This window comes from Scheffersomyces stipitis, chromosome 3, assembly GCF_000209165.1.
Source record: "Scheffersomyces stipitis CBS 6054 chromosome 3, complete sequence".
Taxonomy (NCBI): Eukaryota; Fungi; Ascomycota; class Pichiomycetes; order Serinales; family Debaryomycetaceae; genus Scheffersomyces; species Scheffersomyces stipitis.
In genome coordinates, this window is record NC_009043.1 from 1398257 (window position 1) to 1415802 (window position 17546).

The 17546-nt window shown below is 38.3% G+C and overlaps 8 protein-coding genes across 8 annotated transcripts; 5 read left to right on the forward strand and 3 right to left on the reverse strand. All coding sequences in view use genetic code 12, as the record gives it.

Moving 5' to 3' along the window:
* Positions 1-1414: 1414 nt before the first annotated feature.
* On the forward strand, positions 1415-2803 carry PICST_67388 (predicted protein). The gene has a single exon (XM_001383521.1). The coding sequence runs from the start codon at positions 1418-1420 to the stop codon at positions 2762-2764; it is 1347 nt and encodes a 448-aa protein (XP_001383558.2). The 5' UTR covers positions 1415-1417; the 3' UTR covers positions 2765-2803.
* Positions 2804-2972: 169 nt separating this feature from the next.
* On the forward strand, positions 2973-4084 carry ERG26 (Sterol-4-alpha-carboxylate 3-dehydrogenase, decarboxylating; the record flags this gene model as incomplete). Its single annotated transcript, XM_001383522.1, has 1 exon — positions 2973-4084. One exon carries the CDS (start codon positions 2973-2975, stop codon positions 4020-4022), a length of 1050 nt encoding a protein of 349 aa, XP_001383559.1. The 3' UTR covers positions 4023-4084.
* Positions 4085-4186: 102 nt separating this feature from the next.
* PICST_30971 (predicted protein) lies at positions 4187-4906 on the reverse strand (the record flags this gene model as incomplete). The annotated part of the gene is made up of 1 exon (XM_001383856.1): positions 4187-4906. The coding sequence occupies one exon, from the start codon at positions 4904-4906 to the stop codon at positions 4187-4189; it is 720 nt and encodes a 239-aa protein (XP_001383893.2).
* A 763-nt stretch (positions 4907-5669) lies between these two features.
* PICST_88548 (pH responsive protein 1 precursor) lies at positions 5670-8345 on the forward strand. Its single transcript, XM_001383523.1, has one exon. The coding sequence runs from the start codon at positions 5856-5858 to the stop codon at positions 7437-7439; it is 1584 nt and encodes a 527-aa protein (XP_001383560.2). The 5' UTR covers positions 5670-5855; the 3' UTR covers positions 7440-8345.
* A 178-nt stretch (positions 8346-8523) lies between these two features.
* TFC3 (RNA polymerase III transcription factor) lies at positions 8524-12114 on the reverse strand (the record flags this gene model as incomplete). The annotated part of the gene is made up of 1 exon (XM_001383857.1): positions 8524-12114. One exon carries the CDS (start codon positions 12112-12114, stop codon positions 8524-8526), a length of 3591 nt encoding a protein of 1196 aa, XP_001383894.2.
* Positions 12115-12293: 179 nt separating this feature from the next.
* PICST_43393 (N-methyltransferase) lies at positions 12294-13031 on the forward strand (the record flags this gene model as incomplete). The annotated part of the gene is made up of 1 exon (XM_001383524.1): positions 12294-13031. One exon carries the CDS (start codon positions 12294-12296, stop codon positions 13029-13031), a length of 738 nt encoding a protein of 245 aa, XP_001383561.1.
* Positions 13032-13338: 307 nt separating this feature from the next.
* EFB1 (Elongation factor 1 beta/delta chain) lies at positions 13339-14402 on the forward strand. The gene is made up of 2 exons (XM_001383525.1): positions 13339-13467; positions 13771-14402. Exons 1-2 carry the CDS (start codon positions 13388-13390, stop codon positions 14315-14317), a joined length of 627 nt encoding a protein of 208 aa, XP_001383562.1. The 5' UTR covers positions 13339-13387; the 3' UTR covers positions 14318-14402.
* Positions 14403-14889: 487 nt separating this feature from the next.
* PICST_30977 (predicted protein) lies at positions 14890-16282 on the reverse strand (the record flags this gene model as incomplete). Its single annotated transcript, XM_001383858.1, has 3 exons — positions 14890-14901; positions 14928-16179; positions 16233-16282. 3 exons carry the CDS (start codon positions 16280-16282, stop codon positions 14890-14892), a joined length of 1314 nt encoding a protein of 437 aa, XP_001383895.2.
* Positions 16283-17546: the final 1264 nt, after the last annotated feature.

Consider the following 17546-nt stretch of genomic DNA (forward strand, 5'->3'; position numbering starts at 1 on the left):
ACATAGTTAACTCCAGAAATGTGTCCCGATGATTCAATCTAATTTCTTTTAGGGCAATTTTCTTTTTCAGCAAAAGAGTCACTTGAAGATTACGAGCACTGCACCTGTACCAAGCCCGTACCTTATCTCAATCTCTGGCCAATCAATCGACGATGTGAAAATTAATCAATCTTCCTGTGCAGGAGTCTAATAGCTCCATTGCTCAAGTTTGTAGTCCTTTAACGGAGGGAACACAAATGGAGAAGCATATGAGACGGACCTTTACGGTAGTATGCAAACTGTCGATTTCAACAGTGGGGGGATCTGGCAGTTACCGGGACCGCTACAAGGCAGAGGGTTGCAAGGTGGTTCCGTATACTCGTGATTTTTACCGTCGCTTGCAAAATTTTCGCTTCCAATTTTTCACTTCGCATCCTACCAACTAGTTGGTAGTTGGTAGCAGCAATTGGTCTGAATCCGTATGAGATCTTTCAAGTCTCTGCAGTATGGGGTCCAATTTGGTTGTAAAATGTGGTTCTTAATAGAAGGGAGAAAAGTCGTATGGATCCCAAACGTGGTTTTTCGACGGATTATCGCATTCATAATTGCGAGATCTAACTATACCCTACGTGCCTAATGTCAGTGACACGTTACATTACAAAATTTACTGTATGCAACTAAGTAGTTCGCTCTGGCGTATTACTTCGGCCCACCGAATATTGCCGAAAGTCGGGTTTTTTTCTATAGACGAACTAAACTGCTAGGCATTTCGATTCTCCGCGACACATTCTTTATCAAGCGAATCAGAACAATTCTCGGGCTCCTGGCAAGACCAAAGTCCATGATTCCTAATTGATGCCAATTTGTGCAAGGGCGGCAACTCGACACGCGCCCCACAAACTCTCTTCATATTAGGCAGCTCTAACCCTTTGAATTGTTCATACCATCGGATTTCGTCCAGTTCGATTACGTAGTTCAATACTGTATATACCAACGAAATCGTAGATACGTTGCAAGTTTTGCAAACTTCTTGATCAAATATTAGAAAAACATACTGAATTGTCCTACTTTCTTGCAAAGGTTGCACCACTACCTAACTTTCCGTTTTTGCAGTAGCCGAAATTGTAATTCACTATACGAATCGTCTATAATTTGTCTTTTTGTACCATTCACTTTTGACTTTATTATCTAAAAACAGGATTGTCAATGATAAACTATATGTTCACCTACTGCACTAAACTTTACCTTACAGTCTTCCCCCACTATTGCTGTGATAGCAGTTGAAATGTTATTAATCATAGACAAGGATACCTTAGTCTTATGTGAGTGAGGGTTTAAATGCAGTACGACGTTCTTTGGAACATACTAGTAAAATTTGAAAAAATCCATCTCAATACACACCCTTAACTTGACTTGAAGCATTTTCGACTTATCCAAAATGGACAATAGAAAGGTGTACAGCTCCTACAGGGACAGAATAAGAAGTATTTCTGTACCTTACCGAAATCAAAATGGATTTCTTTCAAAAGTTAAGAGCCTTTTCAACAGCAGTATCAATGAAGGAAAACCAAGTGAAGACTCATCATTATCTTCAGAAGCCCAAACATCAAAGATTGATACTCCTTTGAAGAGGAAAAGCGAAAGTCTTGCTGTAGAATCAACAACTGCGAATGAAATTTTATCGTCATTCTTCAAAGAGAAGGGAGACCGAAACTTGACAGAAGTAGAATATGAAGGCGTTATGGCTCTTTTGTCCAAGTCAAGAGCCAATACTCCCGTAAAGAGACAGAGGCTAAACCAAGATTTCGGAAATGACACAGAAAATTCAATTTTGAATGAAAAAAGTTTGCCACCACGTTCTGCTGCAGTCGATATTCTGAAAGTATTTGCTACCCCTTCTGCTCAGAAGACTTTAAGAAATGTTAACGCTACAATGATCCACGACCAGTCTTCCCTTATTACAGATTATAGCCCCGTATACCACACCATTAACGAAAGTTTTGGTAACAGAAGTATTTCATCTGTCAAACGTGTCTATCAATTCTCAGGATTGCCATCGCCATATAGAACAAGAATAAGAGCCCCCAAGTCATCATCTTTGAGATCGTCTAAATCCAAAACTTCATCAAATGATGTCCAAATGAATCTAAGGAAAGAGAAGAGCATTACCAACAAGTCGATTAATACTTCAGCCATCCACAAGCCGCGCAGTGCAGCTGCAACAACGTTGCTTTCAATTCTAGATGGAAAACAGACAGATAGTGAAGATAATGTCAATCCTACGAAGGCAAACATAGGGCGCTTTTCAAATCCGTACTCGTCGCAACCGTCGATAAAGAAGATGAATAAGATCGAAACCGTCAATAATACACATAAAAACACGATCACTGCAAATGATATAAACAAAACTATATCGTATGATAAATCACAAACTTTGCCAACAACAATAAAACTTGATGATACTTTCCCGAAGAGTAAGACTAATTTAACCCATAGGACTGAAGCAAGAGTGGAAAATGTACAAATACCAAATAAAACAAACGGTTATCCAGCATTCAAGGCAAATGGTACTAGTACCAATAGTATCCCATCAGTTTTACCAACTGTCAAAAATGCTATACCAAAGGAAAATATCAATTTTAGCCTGAAAACAACAAAATCTAGCATTCCTAACTTTTCGCCAGAACCTGCTGAAAGTGAATATGAATTCCCAGAATTGACACCAATAGAAGTGGGCTTGGATGCTGCTAAAGTTATTCAGTATGAGATGCTATTCAATTTTTAATAGAATTACATATAATTAATATATATACCGTTTGAGGGTAGTTTCTCAGTTCAGTAACCGATTCAGGCTTGCTAACTAAGTCTGTAAATTTTCTAAACGAGACGCGGAACGAGCTTGCGGCTTGAATGAAAAAATGATCTTAGTATTTTTTGTATTAGAACTAGTCTTGACACCAGTTTTTTTGCAATATATACCTATATAGATACCAATGACTATGAAACTTAACTCTGTTCTCTTGATTGGAGGCTCTGGTTTCCTCGGTCTACACTTGATCGAACAATTTTACAGACATTGCCCTAACACAAAATTATATGTGTTTGACGTGCGTCCATTGCCTGACAAGTTGGCTTCCTATTTTACGTTCCCGCCAGAACAGATTGGATTTTTCAAGGGAGACTTAACTTCTGAAAAAGATGTGTCAGAGGCCATAAGCGAGTCCAAATGTGATGTTATTGTTCATTCTGCTTCACCTATGCATGGGTTAGCGCAAGAAATTTACACGAAAGTCAATGTTCAAGGTACACAGAATGTGATTGAGGTTGCTAAGAAGTTGAAAGTCAAAGCTTTGGTCTATACATCATCTGCCGGTGTGATATTCAATGGTCAAGACGTCAAAAATGCCAATGAATCGTGGCCATACCCAGAAGTCCACATGGATGGATACAATGAAACAAAGGCAATCGCCGAAGCAGCAGTTATGGAAGCTAACGATAAGAACGGGTTGTTAACCGTGTGTCTCAGACCAGCCGGTATATTTGGTCCTGGGGACCGCCAATTAGTTCCTGGTCTAAGGGCAAGTGCCAAGTTGGGCCAATCGAAGTTCCAATTAGGCGATAACAACAACTTGTTTGATTGGACATATGTGGGAAATGTTGCCGATGCTCATGTTTTGGCAGCACAGAAAGTATTGGATCCATTGTATGCAGAAAGCCTTGGTGGAGAAACCTTCTTTGTCACAAATGATGCCCCAACCTATTTCTGGACTTTGGCCAGAACTGTTTGGAAAGCTGATGGTTACATTGATAAGTATTACATTAAATTGAATAGGCCCGTTGCAATCGTCTTGGGTTATTTCTCAGAATTCTTCTCAAAGTTGGCTGGAAAGGAGCCAGGTATTACACCTTTTAGAGTGAAGGTTGTCTGCGCTCACCGTTATCACGACATCATCAAAGCGAAAACAGTTCTTGGTTACAGGCCAGCAGTGGATTTGGAACTTGGTATTCGCTACACCTTGGAATGGATGGACGAAACTTCATGATTCTGCTCTAAAATGTAAATATAAATACTACTCATATGAATTTTATTAATCAGACACTAATTAGTAACTATGTGATCAATGAGCAAGTTTATCAATTTCGAGAGGAACGGCATATTCCGTTTTGAGCCAGATGTAGATACAACGTCTAGAATTTAAGTTAGTAATCAAATCTTTAGATGAAAATAAAGCAAGTTGAACATACTAGTTGAATTGACACCTCTATTACCATTAAGGGTAGAATTTTGACTATTGCCAGTAGTTGTGGTGTTGTTTCCCAATTCGGTCGAATTGTGTTTAATGGCATGCTCCAGTTTATGTTCTCCCACAATTTTTGATTTTGGCTGAGTAGGTTCAATCTCTTTAGAGTGCAATTCCTGATTAGAATTAAGTTTGGACATAATGGCATATGAATCTTTCGGCATTTGACTTCCTGAGTCGCCTTTATTTCTCGATTTGACCAAATATTTGGAATTAACCTCTTCAACACCACCGTCCCCTCCACGATAGTCCTTCTTAAATGGAAGGGCACAAGCGTTAATTTCACTTAATTCAGCACAATCTTCGTACAAGACGCTTAAGAAATTCGCTGATGGGTTGTCGGGACAGATATGATAACATTCCTGTTTTATACTCTGAAGCGCACAACACTCACAGGCAAGATCGTCCGGTTTACAATCATCTAATTTCGACAATACTTCGTTGCAGCAAGCTGATAACTTGATGAGATCATTCGGTGGGCACTTCTTGGATGGCCTAGGGTTGGGATTGACGTAGGATCCAAATTCGGATTCGTATAAGTTGCTGTTGATTGAATATTTTGCAGCAACAACCAGAGAGAATGCGGCGGCAACGCCAATCGCAGAAACAGTTGTCTGAAACTTCATAGTGCACACTTATATCTTTGAGGGATCTTTTTTGTAGGTGGAGAGAGTTGTGTTGCTGTAGTGAACTCTTATAATGTGAAATACACTAAGAATATTGCAACAATTATTGGCCCCAAATTCTTAGCGCTGAACTAAAAATAAGGTTGAATACACGCGCGAATTTGGAATCCACAGATCATCAGGCGAGGACTATTCTGCCTTAGAGCTACGTGGACAAAGAAATCAGACATTTACCAGGGCAGAGATTCACAAGGCTCCGCTTTATTTCTCTTTGGAATGATCATAGTTGCCCTGATGTATGTGTAGTAGTACAGTGAAGACTCTTGATTTTCCAAATCCAGTTGGCCCAATCTGTATTTGTATAAAGTATGATTTTGTGAAATTTAATGGTGGTCAAAATTCTTGGCTTAAACATCGAAATTGGTTGAGTGCACAATTTCGTGTCTGATAGTTACCAAATGCCAAAGCTTTTGAACCATAGAGTGAAGTTTTTCCAGAGGTATTTTGTCGCATGAAATAATCGTTGGTTGGGGCTTGCGCCAAACGGCTTTACCCCGAATGTTGTACCTGCGCGAATAAACCGTGAGATTCTCCGGTAAAAGTTCGAAGCCCTGAAATTACGCGACGAAAACTTCCAAGCCTGTACCAATGTTCTATTTTGCAATTGTTTCCCAAAAAAAAAAGTTTCGAGCCCAGAACTTTTCTTGTTGATTCCACTTTGAATATACCAAGCTAAAACGGAATCGAGTCTGTTTTCGTGTACCAACTCTATTCGCCGGTGTTTTGGTGTACAGCCTCCTTTTCACCAGGAATTCTGTATGTAATCTTGGAAAGCGGCATCATTTCTACTCGTGTCATGAAGTTGTAAAATTTATAAATACCCAGCTTTGTCCAGGATGGATATAGTTGAATACATTCGAAATCTAGCCCTTCACATATTAAAAGGAGAATGAACTTCGCGATTGTTTCAATCTTTGTACTTTTCGTCTTTCAATCGGCTTTTGCTGATGACAAAACTACCCCTCCTGTGGAAGTTGTGGGTAACAAATTTTACTTTTCAAACAATGGTTCTCAATTCTTAATGAGAGGGATCGCCTACCAGCAAAACACAGCCAATTCAACTGAAAATTTGCTGTTCATTGATCCTCTTGCTGACGAGAAGACTTGCGAAAGAGACGTCAAGTATTTCAAAGAATTGAACACAAATACTTTGAGAGTTTATGCTGTAAATGGGTCATTAGACCATGATGCATGTATGGATATTTTCTCAGAAGCCGGTATTTATATTATTGCTGATTTATCAGAACCAGATCTTTCAATTAATAGAAACAATCCAGAATGGAATCTTGATTTGTACAAGAGATACACAGAGGTTGTCGACATGTTTGAAAAGTATCCAAATGTGTTGGGATTTTTTGCTGGAAACGAAGTTACAAATGATAAATCCAATACTGATGCATCTGCGTTTGTTAAAGCTGCTGTTAGAGACACTAAGAAATACATCAAAGACAAACAATACAGAAATATACCTGTCGGATACTCATCAAACGATGACGAAGATATTAGAGTTGCAATTGCTGATTACTTTGCCTGTGGTGATTTAGACGAGAGGGCTGACTTCTTTGGGATAAACATGTACGAATGGTGTGGAGAGTCTACTTTTAAGACTTCGGGTTACCTGGATAGAACTGACGAGTATAAGAATTTGACTATTCCTGTGTTTTTCTCAGAATACGGTTGTAATGAAAAGAGACCAAGAAAATTCACAGAAGTTGGTGCCATCTTCAGTGATGACATGACTGATGTATGGTCTGGTGGAATTGTCTACATGTACTTTGAAGAGCAAAATAAATATGGTCTTGTTTCAATTAAAGGGGATGAGGTACAAACCCTTGATGACTACAAATACTACAAAAGTGAGATTAACAACATCAGCCCCAACTATGCTAAATCATCTACTGCCTCAGTGGAAGCCACCCAAACATTTGCATGCCCGGCTTCTGCCTCAACTTGGAGAGCAGCAGTCAAATTGCCCCCAACTCCCGACGAAGACTTCTGCGAATGTATGGCTCTGACTTATGAATGTGTTATTAGAGATAATGTTCCGCAGAAGAATTTCAAGAATTTGTACTCCGAAATTTGCGGCCAAATTGACTGTTCTCCAATTTCTGTAAATGGTAGTAAAGGTGAGTACGGAAGCGTGTCTTTTTGCTCGGACAAGGATAAGTTGTCTCACGTTTTAAATGAGTATTACCTCAGTTCAGACAGACACCTGTCGGCTTGTGACTTTAATGGTTCTGCTACCCTTGCCAAGAGTGTTGAAACAGGCAAGACATGTAGCGCCAAGGATGGATCTGTTAACTCTGCGGGCAGTTCCAATTCCAAGAGTTCGGATACTAGCCAATCTACTTCGACATCTACGAAAAGTTCAGGAGCCATTCAAAGTTTCCAGATTGCTTCCAAGTATGATTTGTTGGCAATATCTATATTTATGGGATGCCTCTTCAGTGGCGCAACAATATTATTCATTTAAGTGCTGTTGTATTTGGTCTATTCCGCTTGATCATTTGATATACAATATGACTATACTGAAGAATTCTTGACTAAAGATAAATAAACTTCTAATATAGGTTCAAATATCACTCTATATGTACTACATGATTAATTTAATTAGCAATCATGAAGATTTCGTTAAGCGCTTTAGCATCCATGACCGACGCACGCTTTTGCTTGATCCACTTAGATCTAGCAGCAAGTCTAGTGGAGATAGGTTGTTCTTCTGAGACGCTAGGTGCAAGTTCCGAAGAATTTTTTACTTTATTTTGCATCGACTCCTTCTTCTCTTTCTTCTCCTTCTTCTCTTTCTTCTCTTTCTTTACTCTTCTTTCCTTGTTGTCTTTCGTGACATTCTTTTCTTTCTTTTCTTTCTTTTCTTTTCTGTTCTTTCTTTCTTTCTTCACTTCCTTTTCTTTCTTCTTTTTTCTTTTCATTGTCACATTATCATCGCCAAAGGATTTTCTCTTCTTGGGTATACTAACTTCTATAAGGGTAGCTGAAGTAGACATAACTTTCTGCGTCTTTGTGTCCCACGTACTTCTTAGAACTTCCCCTTTTACAAAATGCATTCCCCATTTTCCGTTTATGATCTTATCTTTTCTTTGTCTTTCAAGTTCACTGTTGATCTTTTCTTCTTTACCATTGAGTCGACCCAAAATTCGTTGAAAAACGTCAAGCCCTGCACTGTCATTGTCTATTTCATCTTTACCATTTTTCTTAGCTAACCTTGCTCCTAAACCAAGATTATCGCCCTTTATAGTAACCTTCACGTGTGAAGTCATCGCATGGTCTACAAGTCCCAAACCCTTCCCAGGCTGCCATCCCATCTTCTCTAGGTATTGATGTCCAAATCGATTCGTATCATTTGACCAATTTGTATTACGAGGATCCAACCCGAATCTTTGCTTCACCTTTGTGCCGGCTAACCCCATTGTTTTGCTAATGAAAGTACTACTCTATTCTACAACAAATCTAATACGCAAAAAATGGGATACCATCCTTTTCCATAAAGATGAGTATCCTGCATATTGTGATATTTCTTTTTATGTTCCCTAGTTCAACTAGAATCCCAAGATAGAATACCACCCAGACAGGACCCATAGTCCTTCATCTTCACCTCTTGTTACACAATTACTTTCAACAAGCCACTTTATAACTGACTCGTAATCTCTGACGCCTAAAACGGTATGTAGCTTGTAATGCAAAGCTGCATAAGGAATACCTGGCCGAAAATGTATATAGTAAAGAACTGCCAAAATGATTCTCTTCCAATTATTATCATTAATATTTCCATTAAGATCAATCCAGAAGTGTGAACAGGCCCTCCCAGTTGGTACATGTACCTTTGAGGTTCTTCCAGCTCTTATATTTTTCTTGCCATGATGCACAACTATATCACAAGAAAGTTTCTCTTTGTCTATCAATCTAGATTCATATCCATCGAATTTATACGATTTATCGATGTGTACCAAAGAAGCCACCTCATTTGAGATTAAATGAAGCAAAGAACATACTTGTCCACCAAGTATTCCTTGTGATAGAATGATACCTTTCCTTGCATGGAATATCTCAGAAAGATTATCTTCAAATTTGGTAGCTTGATTTAGAAATTTCAGAGTGATTTTGACAGAAAGAGCATTGTAGACTCTATCAGTTAGAACGAATCTATCACTGGAGCCATCAGTTGCATAAAAGTACACTTCTTTATCCTTTATTAAAGCAGTTGAAGCTTTGTATGTGATGTCATCACCAAATTCAGAAAGTATTTTCTTAACTTGGGCTTGAGAGAAATTTTCTTCTGCAGTTGCAAACATTGCCTTTAGAATAGTTCTAATTTCATCGTTTTCCTTTCTCTCTAACTTGTACTCCCTGCGGAAAAAAGTTACTCCAGATAAAATGGATTCCTTTTGGCGCATTGAATTGTCTTCTAGTTGATCATACAAATTCAGCAGCGATTCAGAAACCTGAACTTTGCTATAGGCGGAAGAATTTTCTTTCTTGGTTCGAAACAAGGGCATTTTATCCTCTATGTCTAATACAGATCCATCTGAATCTTTCCATAAGTCTAAAAAGAATTTGAATTTAATATTCTCCAAATCTTCAGAGGACACCAAATCATCTTCAATTCCCTTCTGGATGATGTGCTCAAATGCCTCTATTCCCTTTGCTACAGCGGCTAACCCACCGACCAGCTTTCTAACAACCGTCCACTTCTGCTTTACACTTTTCCCATCCATATCATCAAATAACGAGGCAATTGCATCAAAATCAATCGAGCCTCTCATGAATGTCTTAGAGATGACAATAGCCCTAAATAAAGTTGTAGCATCTGACTTGTCAAACTTGGAACTTGATTTATACCTTCTAGGAGATCTAGATATTGTTCCTTCGTTGATTCTTTTGTTTGGCTTTGATCTTCTACGGTGCTTCTTGGATGCAAGTTTGGGCAATGTAACATCAATTTGAATTGGGACCTCACTAGAGTCGAACGCATTAGTCAGATCTTTCTTCGCAGGTTTTCTTCTAGGTGGCTTTGAAAATTCATCGGCCTGTCCCAATGATTCCAATCTTCCTTCTCGTTGTCTCATTTTCCTCAAACCTGTTGACAGAAATAATGTTACTTCACTTTCTATAATTCTTCTAGATTTTTGATTTCTATTCTCACCAACATCGGATATGCATTGGTCTTTGGCAAGCTGAATTTGCTCAGAAGAGGGTCTATACTCTTCCTCTGTTAAAATCAAAAGCTTTCTCGTGATTTGTTGCCCTGTCTTACAAAATGCGATTGTTTCCACATCCAAGTCCTTTGAAGCTATAAGACTCGAAATGTCCCTAGCTAAGGTCTTGATATCAGTTGCAGTTGAATTTCCAAGACGCTTGTCCAATAAACGACGCAATTTTGCTGTGGTATAAGTAACTCCTCCCAACTCCTTTATTATCTCTAGCAATTCAGTTCTCCTTTTTCCCCCTTTCAATGATGAAGTAACCGACCTCTTATTATTAGTATTTCTGAGTTTTGGAAAAACAGCTTCAAAAATTGGTGCAATTGGTTTAAGACTGTCTATTGTGACACCTCCAGTTTGTTGAATATCATCTTCAACCTCTATGGCTGCTTCATCGACAACATTTTCTTGTTCTTCGTAATTGACTCTTTCACGCTTTCTTGCTTTCCGACTGCTTCTTGTGTTATCTTCTATCTTTTTTCTTTTTAAATGCCTGACTTCTGGAGCGGTATTAATTCTTTTTCGTAGTACCATTAAATCACCTTTTGGAATTTTTCCTAGTTTATCGTAATTCTTATCATTCAATTTTAATAAGGACAATTTGGAAATAATACCGTTATTCTTTTGAGATTTATGTTCTTTCACGTCTGATGACTTGAATTCTCCTCTTGTGAAGTACCTGTATAGCTTGAATTTGCCTTCATAATCATATGAGCGAACTAAGGAAAGATCGTCGTAAAGATCCTTGTAGCTCTTTAATGGTAGTAGCATATGATCGTCAACCACATAACTTGCTAGAGAATCTAGTACTCTCGTAAAGGGCCGGTATCCAGAAATACCTGCAAGGTTCCTTACAATCTCCTTGGATGTTTGTCCTGAGTCCTGAGATGAAACAATATTCTGCAATACCTGATTTGACAAAGGAAAAAAGTTATTCAAATGCGGGACTTCTTGAGCTTCATGATTATCAGCTACTGGTTTATCTTCAATGAAATTGGACTCCTCGTCAACATTCGAGTCAATAGAATTAAAAACTTCGACATAATCAGTTAAGTCACAGATATCCTTAGGCAAATCTTTGACGTATCTAATAGAATATACTAATTGATCATCTTCTGGAATCTTGACCATTAACTTCTCTACATATCCATTCTTATGAAGATATTCTACGATCGCGCCAAAAAACTTTCCAGACGATTTTGTTTTGTCCATTTTCAATTCTTTCTTTAAGTCCTTGAAGCTTCTCAAATTATTTGGGGCCAGTTTAACTGAACTTACAATCAATTGTCGAAGTTTGAACGCATTCTTATGGGTCTGCTCCTCGGAAGTTTCAGTATGATGCCACTGTCCAGAAAACTTAGAATGAACGCACAAGCTTGTATGCTGCCGTGACTTTTCATCGTATACATTCTTTCTGACAATGAAGCCACATTCTTCTAGCTTTTTGAATCGCAATGGTAGCGATCTAGGGTCTTGGCCAGTAGCCTTACACAAATCAGGGGAAAGTATTCCAGATATTCCATACTTCGCGATTTCACATAGTAACTCAAAGGGTTTTTCTCCAAGCAGAACTCTTGCCTTCTTAGATGGTTCCAAACCAGTCAAATACCTCCATTGTGTATCTGATGTAACCAATATTCGAATTTTATTTTCTCCACCTTCATACTCAACAAAAGCCTTATAGTCAGGTAAAATTGTCAATGGTTCATCACCACGAGTAACATATAGTAGAAGGGGGGTATTGTCATCGTTGCTGAAGAATAGCCATTGCCAAATAATTTGTTTTTGAAAATCATCAAGAACATTAAATTGAAGCTTGGAAGTCATATAGTCCCATAATTCTATCAAAGTCAAACCATTTTGACCAGAAAATGACAACTTATCGAGAATTCCAGAAACTAATTCAGATGGAGGACTATTAAACAGCATTGGTGGTGCTTTGTTGCTATTTTGAAGTAAGATCCCTTTGTAATTGTTTCCGAATTGTAGGGTCTTATCTTGTTTTTATACGACAATGTCGTCAAATGTCGCATTTAGAGACAATCATCATATTTTTCAGAAAAGTTTGTCATATCGTCATCAGGTACTTCAATAACCATATTTATAAAATGGAATCTGATGACGAACCTTTGACGTTGTCAGCACATGCATTGGCAGCTTTAGCTCAGTTCAAAAACGAAGAAAAAGAGAGACTTGACCAATTTGAGTCATTATACAACAAATCAGAACAACAATTTGATGAAAATCAGAAAGTTGTCTCCATAGATGCCTTCAAGGAGGATTGGCAGCTTTCCCAATTTTGGTATGCGGATTCTACAGCGGTAACACTTGGCAAGGCACTCTTAGAAGGGGCAGATAAGGATACTGTTGTAGTTATTGCAAGTGCACCTTCTGTATACGCTGCGATTAAATCTTTTGCACCCGAAGATTTGCCTACAGAAAATATATATTTGTTAGAGTTTGATGACAGATTTCGATTACTTGCGGGCTCATCTCACTTCAGTGTCTATGACTACAACTACCCTGAAAAGATACCACCTCATCTCAGAAATAAATGTCATAGACTTTTAATTGATCCTCCATTCCTAGAAGAAGAATGTCAAACAAAGTCTGCGATCGCAGCAAGAAATCTCCTAGTTGCTGATAAAGGTGAGAAGACTGCTTCAGGCGATCTCAAATACAAACTTATTTCATCAACTGGTGAGAGAATGAAAGACATAGTGAAAAGTAACTATCCTGAAACAGATCTTACCGATTTCTTACCAGAACATAAGAATGGTCTCAGCAATGAATTCAGATGCTATGCCAGTTTTGAATGCAAGTACTGGAAGTTCCAAACTAGTTAGGTGTGCCTATATAACTCTACATAACTAATAGCTAGAAATACGTCCTTCTGAAGAGACTCAACTTGTAACTTCCGAGGTATTGATTATCACCCTCGGAGGGTTAGCACATTCGCACTCACAAGCATGTACTTTACCCGGCCACCACTATTCTGAAATTAACTACTAATATCAAGGGTGCGCGTAATTTCTATCTCTCATGCAGTTGAGCCCTAACAAAATTTTCTCTTCACGTTTTTGGACATCCTCAGCAAATGATGTGTTTGGATCGAAAAATTTTCTTACTTAGTGTCGACCTTTTCAGAGGAAGTCAATTCAATTTCTTTCAATTTTCATCTTCTATATAAGAATCAAACAAAATGTCTTTCTCAGACTTCACCAACGCTTCTACCCTAAAGTCATTGAACGAATTCTTAGCTGACAAGTCTTACGTTGAAGGGTAAGTATAATTTCAGTACGATGGGCGATGACCAAACGTGGCACCGCTAATTGGAGGTCAATTGAATCACAAATCTTTCTTTTCAAATCTGTATTCTGAACATAAGAAACAGCTACATAAGATGAAAGCACCCTGAGAATAATTTAATGATGATCGCAATCTTTGGTCCGTGTTTATGAGGTGGATTCAAGACCCACCGCATGAGTGACAATGAAGATTTAAATAAAAATCCCTGACTAGTATTATTCGAAGTTAATCAATGACCCACTTTTTGTTAATTCAAAATACTAACAACCCATTTAGTACTTCTGCTTCCCAAGCTGACGTTACAGTCTACAAGGCTTTCCAGAAGGAATACCCTCAATTTTCCAGATGGTTCAACCACATTGCTTCTTTTGCTGACGAATTCGAAGACTTGCCAGCCGGTAAGGCTCCAGCTGCTTCAGCTGCCGAAGAAGATGACGATGATGTCGACTTGTTTGGTTCTGATGATGATGAAGTTGATGAAGAAGCCGAAAAGTTGAAGCAACAAAGATTGGCCGAATACGCTGCTAAGAAGGCTGCTAAGGGACCAAAGCCAGCTGCTAAGTCTCTTGTTACTTTGGATGTCAAGCCATGGGATGATGAAACCAACATGGACGAATTATTGGAAAACGTTAAGTCTATTGAACAAGATGGTTTGGTTTGGGGTGCTCACCAATTCATCCCAGTTGGTTACGGTGTCAAGAAGTTGCAAATTAACTTGGTTGTTGAAGATGACAAGGTCTCATTGGACGAACTTCAAGCCACAATTGAAGAAGATGAAGACCACGTTCAATCCACTGACATTGCTGCTATGTCTAAATTGTAATCGAATCTCTATTGTATAGAGAAACTGTTTGTTAATATATGACAAATTGATTAGTTCGTAATGAATACAAGATAATTGAAGATCTATTCTAAATCTATAAAGGTAGATAATCCACTCCCTTATCTAACCACTGAGTTAAGAACTCTTCTTGACTTAATTCAGTTTCCCATACCTTTTGAACTATCTCTTTCAAAGAAAAAAGTGTTCCCATTTGAGCGTTCTTGTACAACGTTTCCATGAAGTGCATGAGATTGGCTCTTTCTTCTGCACTTTTGCATTCGCATCCCACTGCATAAATTGGCCAAACCATCTGCGTTATCATGGGTGAAACTGGGTCCATCGAACCGTATACACTAATAAACTCATCGACTAATTTCTTATTTGAGTTCTGAAATCCTGTTGGTTGAATGACCCTATTCAAAGTTATCCACACTGCTATAGACCAGCATTGAGCACATTTTAATCTTGTAGTGTAATCTTCTCCACCATCACTATAAAGGACGTAGTCTCTATAATTTATGAGTTCTACTTTTATTACTTCGTATTCCTTTAGAACCTTTTCGGTACTCTTCTCAGTCCCATTTCTAACGTCGTGACGCAAATAACATACCTTAGACATGGCTCTGAAAATCTCCCCGGGGCATCCCATCATTTTGGAAGTTGATATAATGTCATAAGACGTTCCATACCACGTCGGAGAGCAATATGGTAACCGGCAGTCGGGACTGACAATTGCACTCACAGTATCATACCAGGAGAGAACGACCACTAGTGATCTCTTTTTTTCGTTATCCATAAGCACCCTATAAAATCCAGCGTCTTGGCAAATTGATGCAAATACCTTGTAAAAAAATCTTGCCAAGGAACTCTTCCCTTTCTCAAGGACAGCAAACAAAATATGAACATTAATCAAGACTAGTATTACAAAAGAACTTATTTGCTTTTTCTTATTGTCCGTCTGCGAACCATCAACTGACTCCCTATTAGTACCAATGTATCGGATCAAGTGATCCATTGTATTATTGATATGAGCCATACCTTTGCGATAATACTCACTTCCTCCCTTTCTACTTTCATACATGTGGATGCACGCTAACGATATGAAGCAACTTCTTGCGATATCGAAATCACAATACTTTAATGCTAGATCCGGCCAAGGAGAGTTAGGATGAGCATCGAGCAATGGCAAAAGCTTTTTAAAGAAATGCTTCAACATCATGTTCTCCTCTTGATAAGTTAGAGAATAGTCATCTCTAGCTTCATTGCCCTCTCGATTGCTTGTGATGATATCTCTAGAGAATTCGTTTGATTTGTCCATGAAATCGATCATTTCATTATTTATGTTCATATTTCCTTCATTTACTGAATGGCTGCTTGAAAACGAAATTGGGTTGGGTGTATGTATCCTAGAATTTGCATTCACAAAATTGGCAACGTCTGGAGCATTAAGAAGCAACTCTAAATCTTCAAAAAGCTCAGAGCTGAATTGTTCGAGATTCGAGCTCGAAGACCTGGACTTCGCATTGAAAGAGAGAATTGGCGAAGGTGTTCCTCTAGAAGTTAATTCATCTCTTATTGATTCAGAATAGTTCATAGAAGAGGTAGCACTGTTAATCAGTGTACTAGAAGTAGGAGTATCCGCAATTGGATCAGCAGTTGGCTGAGCTGTTCCCGACTGTGAGGCTTGAATTGCCATATTAACTCGCGGCTTTCCGATAAAAGCAATCCTAGATTTGTCCTTCTTACTCCAATTTCGAGAATCATCTACGTCAAACGATAGTCGAATACCATAGCCTTCGCATTTTCTATTTGTCTTCAAACAATTGTTACAGTATGGTTTTCCTTCGTCGCATTTTCTGTGTCTAGACGTAGTCAGTAAAAAGTAATTGCGTTATACTACTACACGATAACATACCTCTTTTTGCAGGTCCAGCAACCTGTCCTTACTCGTGTGATCTTCCCCATTGATGTTATTGTATTAGTAGGTTCGTTATGCTAGTCAACAATTCTCAAAAACGTTATATTGAACTAGGTCGTGCTTCACCCAAAAGAGACCATAGATTGATAGAAAATCCCATAACAGAGAACCATAAATGGTATTCTGTTCCATTGCTCAGAAAGGCTTCAATTTAAATGTCTTCGAATGGTTGATTTTTGCACTAAAATGTAAAAGTTCTGCTGATATTCTTTCCGATCACTTTTCAACTGAATATAAACGTCTCACTCTCAGACCCATTTGATGAATCCGCAATAATTGCAGCCAAGTAATAGCACCATATCCATTTCGGTGAGTCTTTATACATACGAAAAATCATATTTGTGAAAATCTGACCGCTACATCTTGAGCAAAGTGCGTTAACAACAGTGGTTGATGAACTTGGCAAAAACATTAGGCATGGGAAAGAGAATAATTTCCCAAACTATTAGTAGTTGCTCTAGAAGAGTTGACTGAATCTCTGTTAAAAGATCTCATCCCAAAGAAATTTCGAACAAAGTTGCGTTTAATTTATGGATGCAATATTCTTGGCATACAAGTAGATCTAGATTGAGATCGGTCACACTACGGTTCTTTGGATTCAGATTGGAAAATTTACCTCTATTCGATTTGTTCGGCATCGTGTCGAGAAAAGGGTTCTTCTAATTCTTTGCCCGTTGGCCCAATTTACGTATCCCTTCCTCTCTGCTCCTTCGTCACTCTTTATGAGATTTTGTGGAGTGGAGTGAAGGTGCACAAATTGGTGACGAAGAAAAAGCAGGAAGTTCAATTCTTTTAACCTACTCATTGCACACATAAATCTCTATTTTTTATCCAGCAGATAATTCAAAACTGTTAGGTTTTTTTGAAAGCGATTCATTTAGCAAATTGAAGTCGTCTTGATTCGACACAAGCTTTGTCTCTCGAAACACATGAGGGTATTATCTCAACATTTCGAGGCCATGAGAACAGCTGCTTCATCGTACTTCGCTCCTTAACGGTCATTTCATAGGTTGGAGAAAGGAAAAAAAGTATTAACATCAGTAATAAAGTCTGTAAATTCTTCAAAACGGAAGAGTGACATTGTACTTAGTCATGAGCTAATATTGATATAATCGATCGACAAAAGTTCAAAAACTAAATAATACTATTCTAATTGTCTGGAGAACATAATGGAGCTCTTGCAATATCTGTTGTGGAAAGGAATTCAAACTCAATTGGTATTTCCACTTCACCAGTATTTTTTGGCAAGAT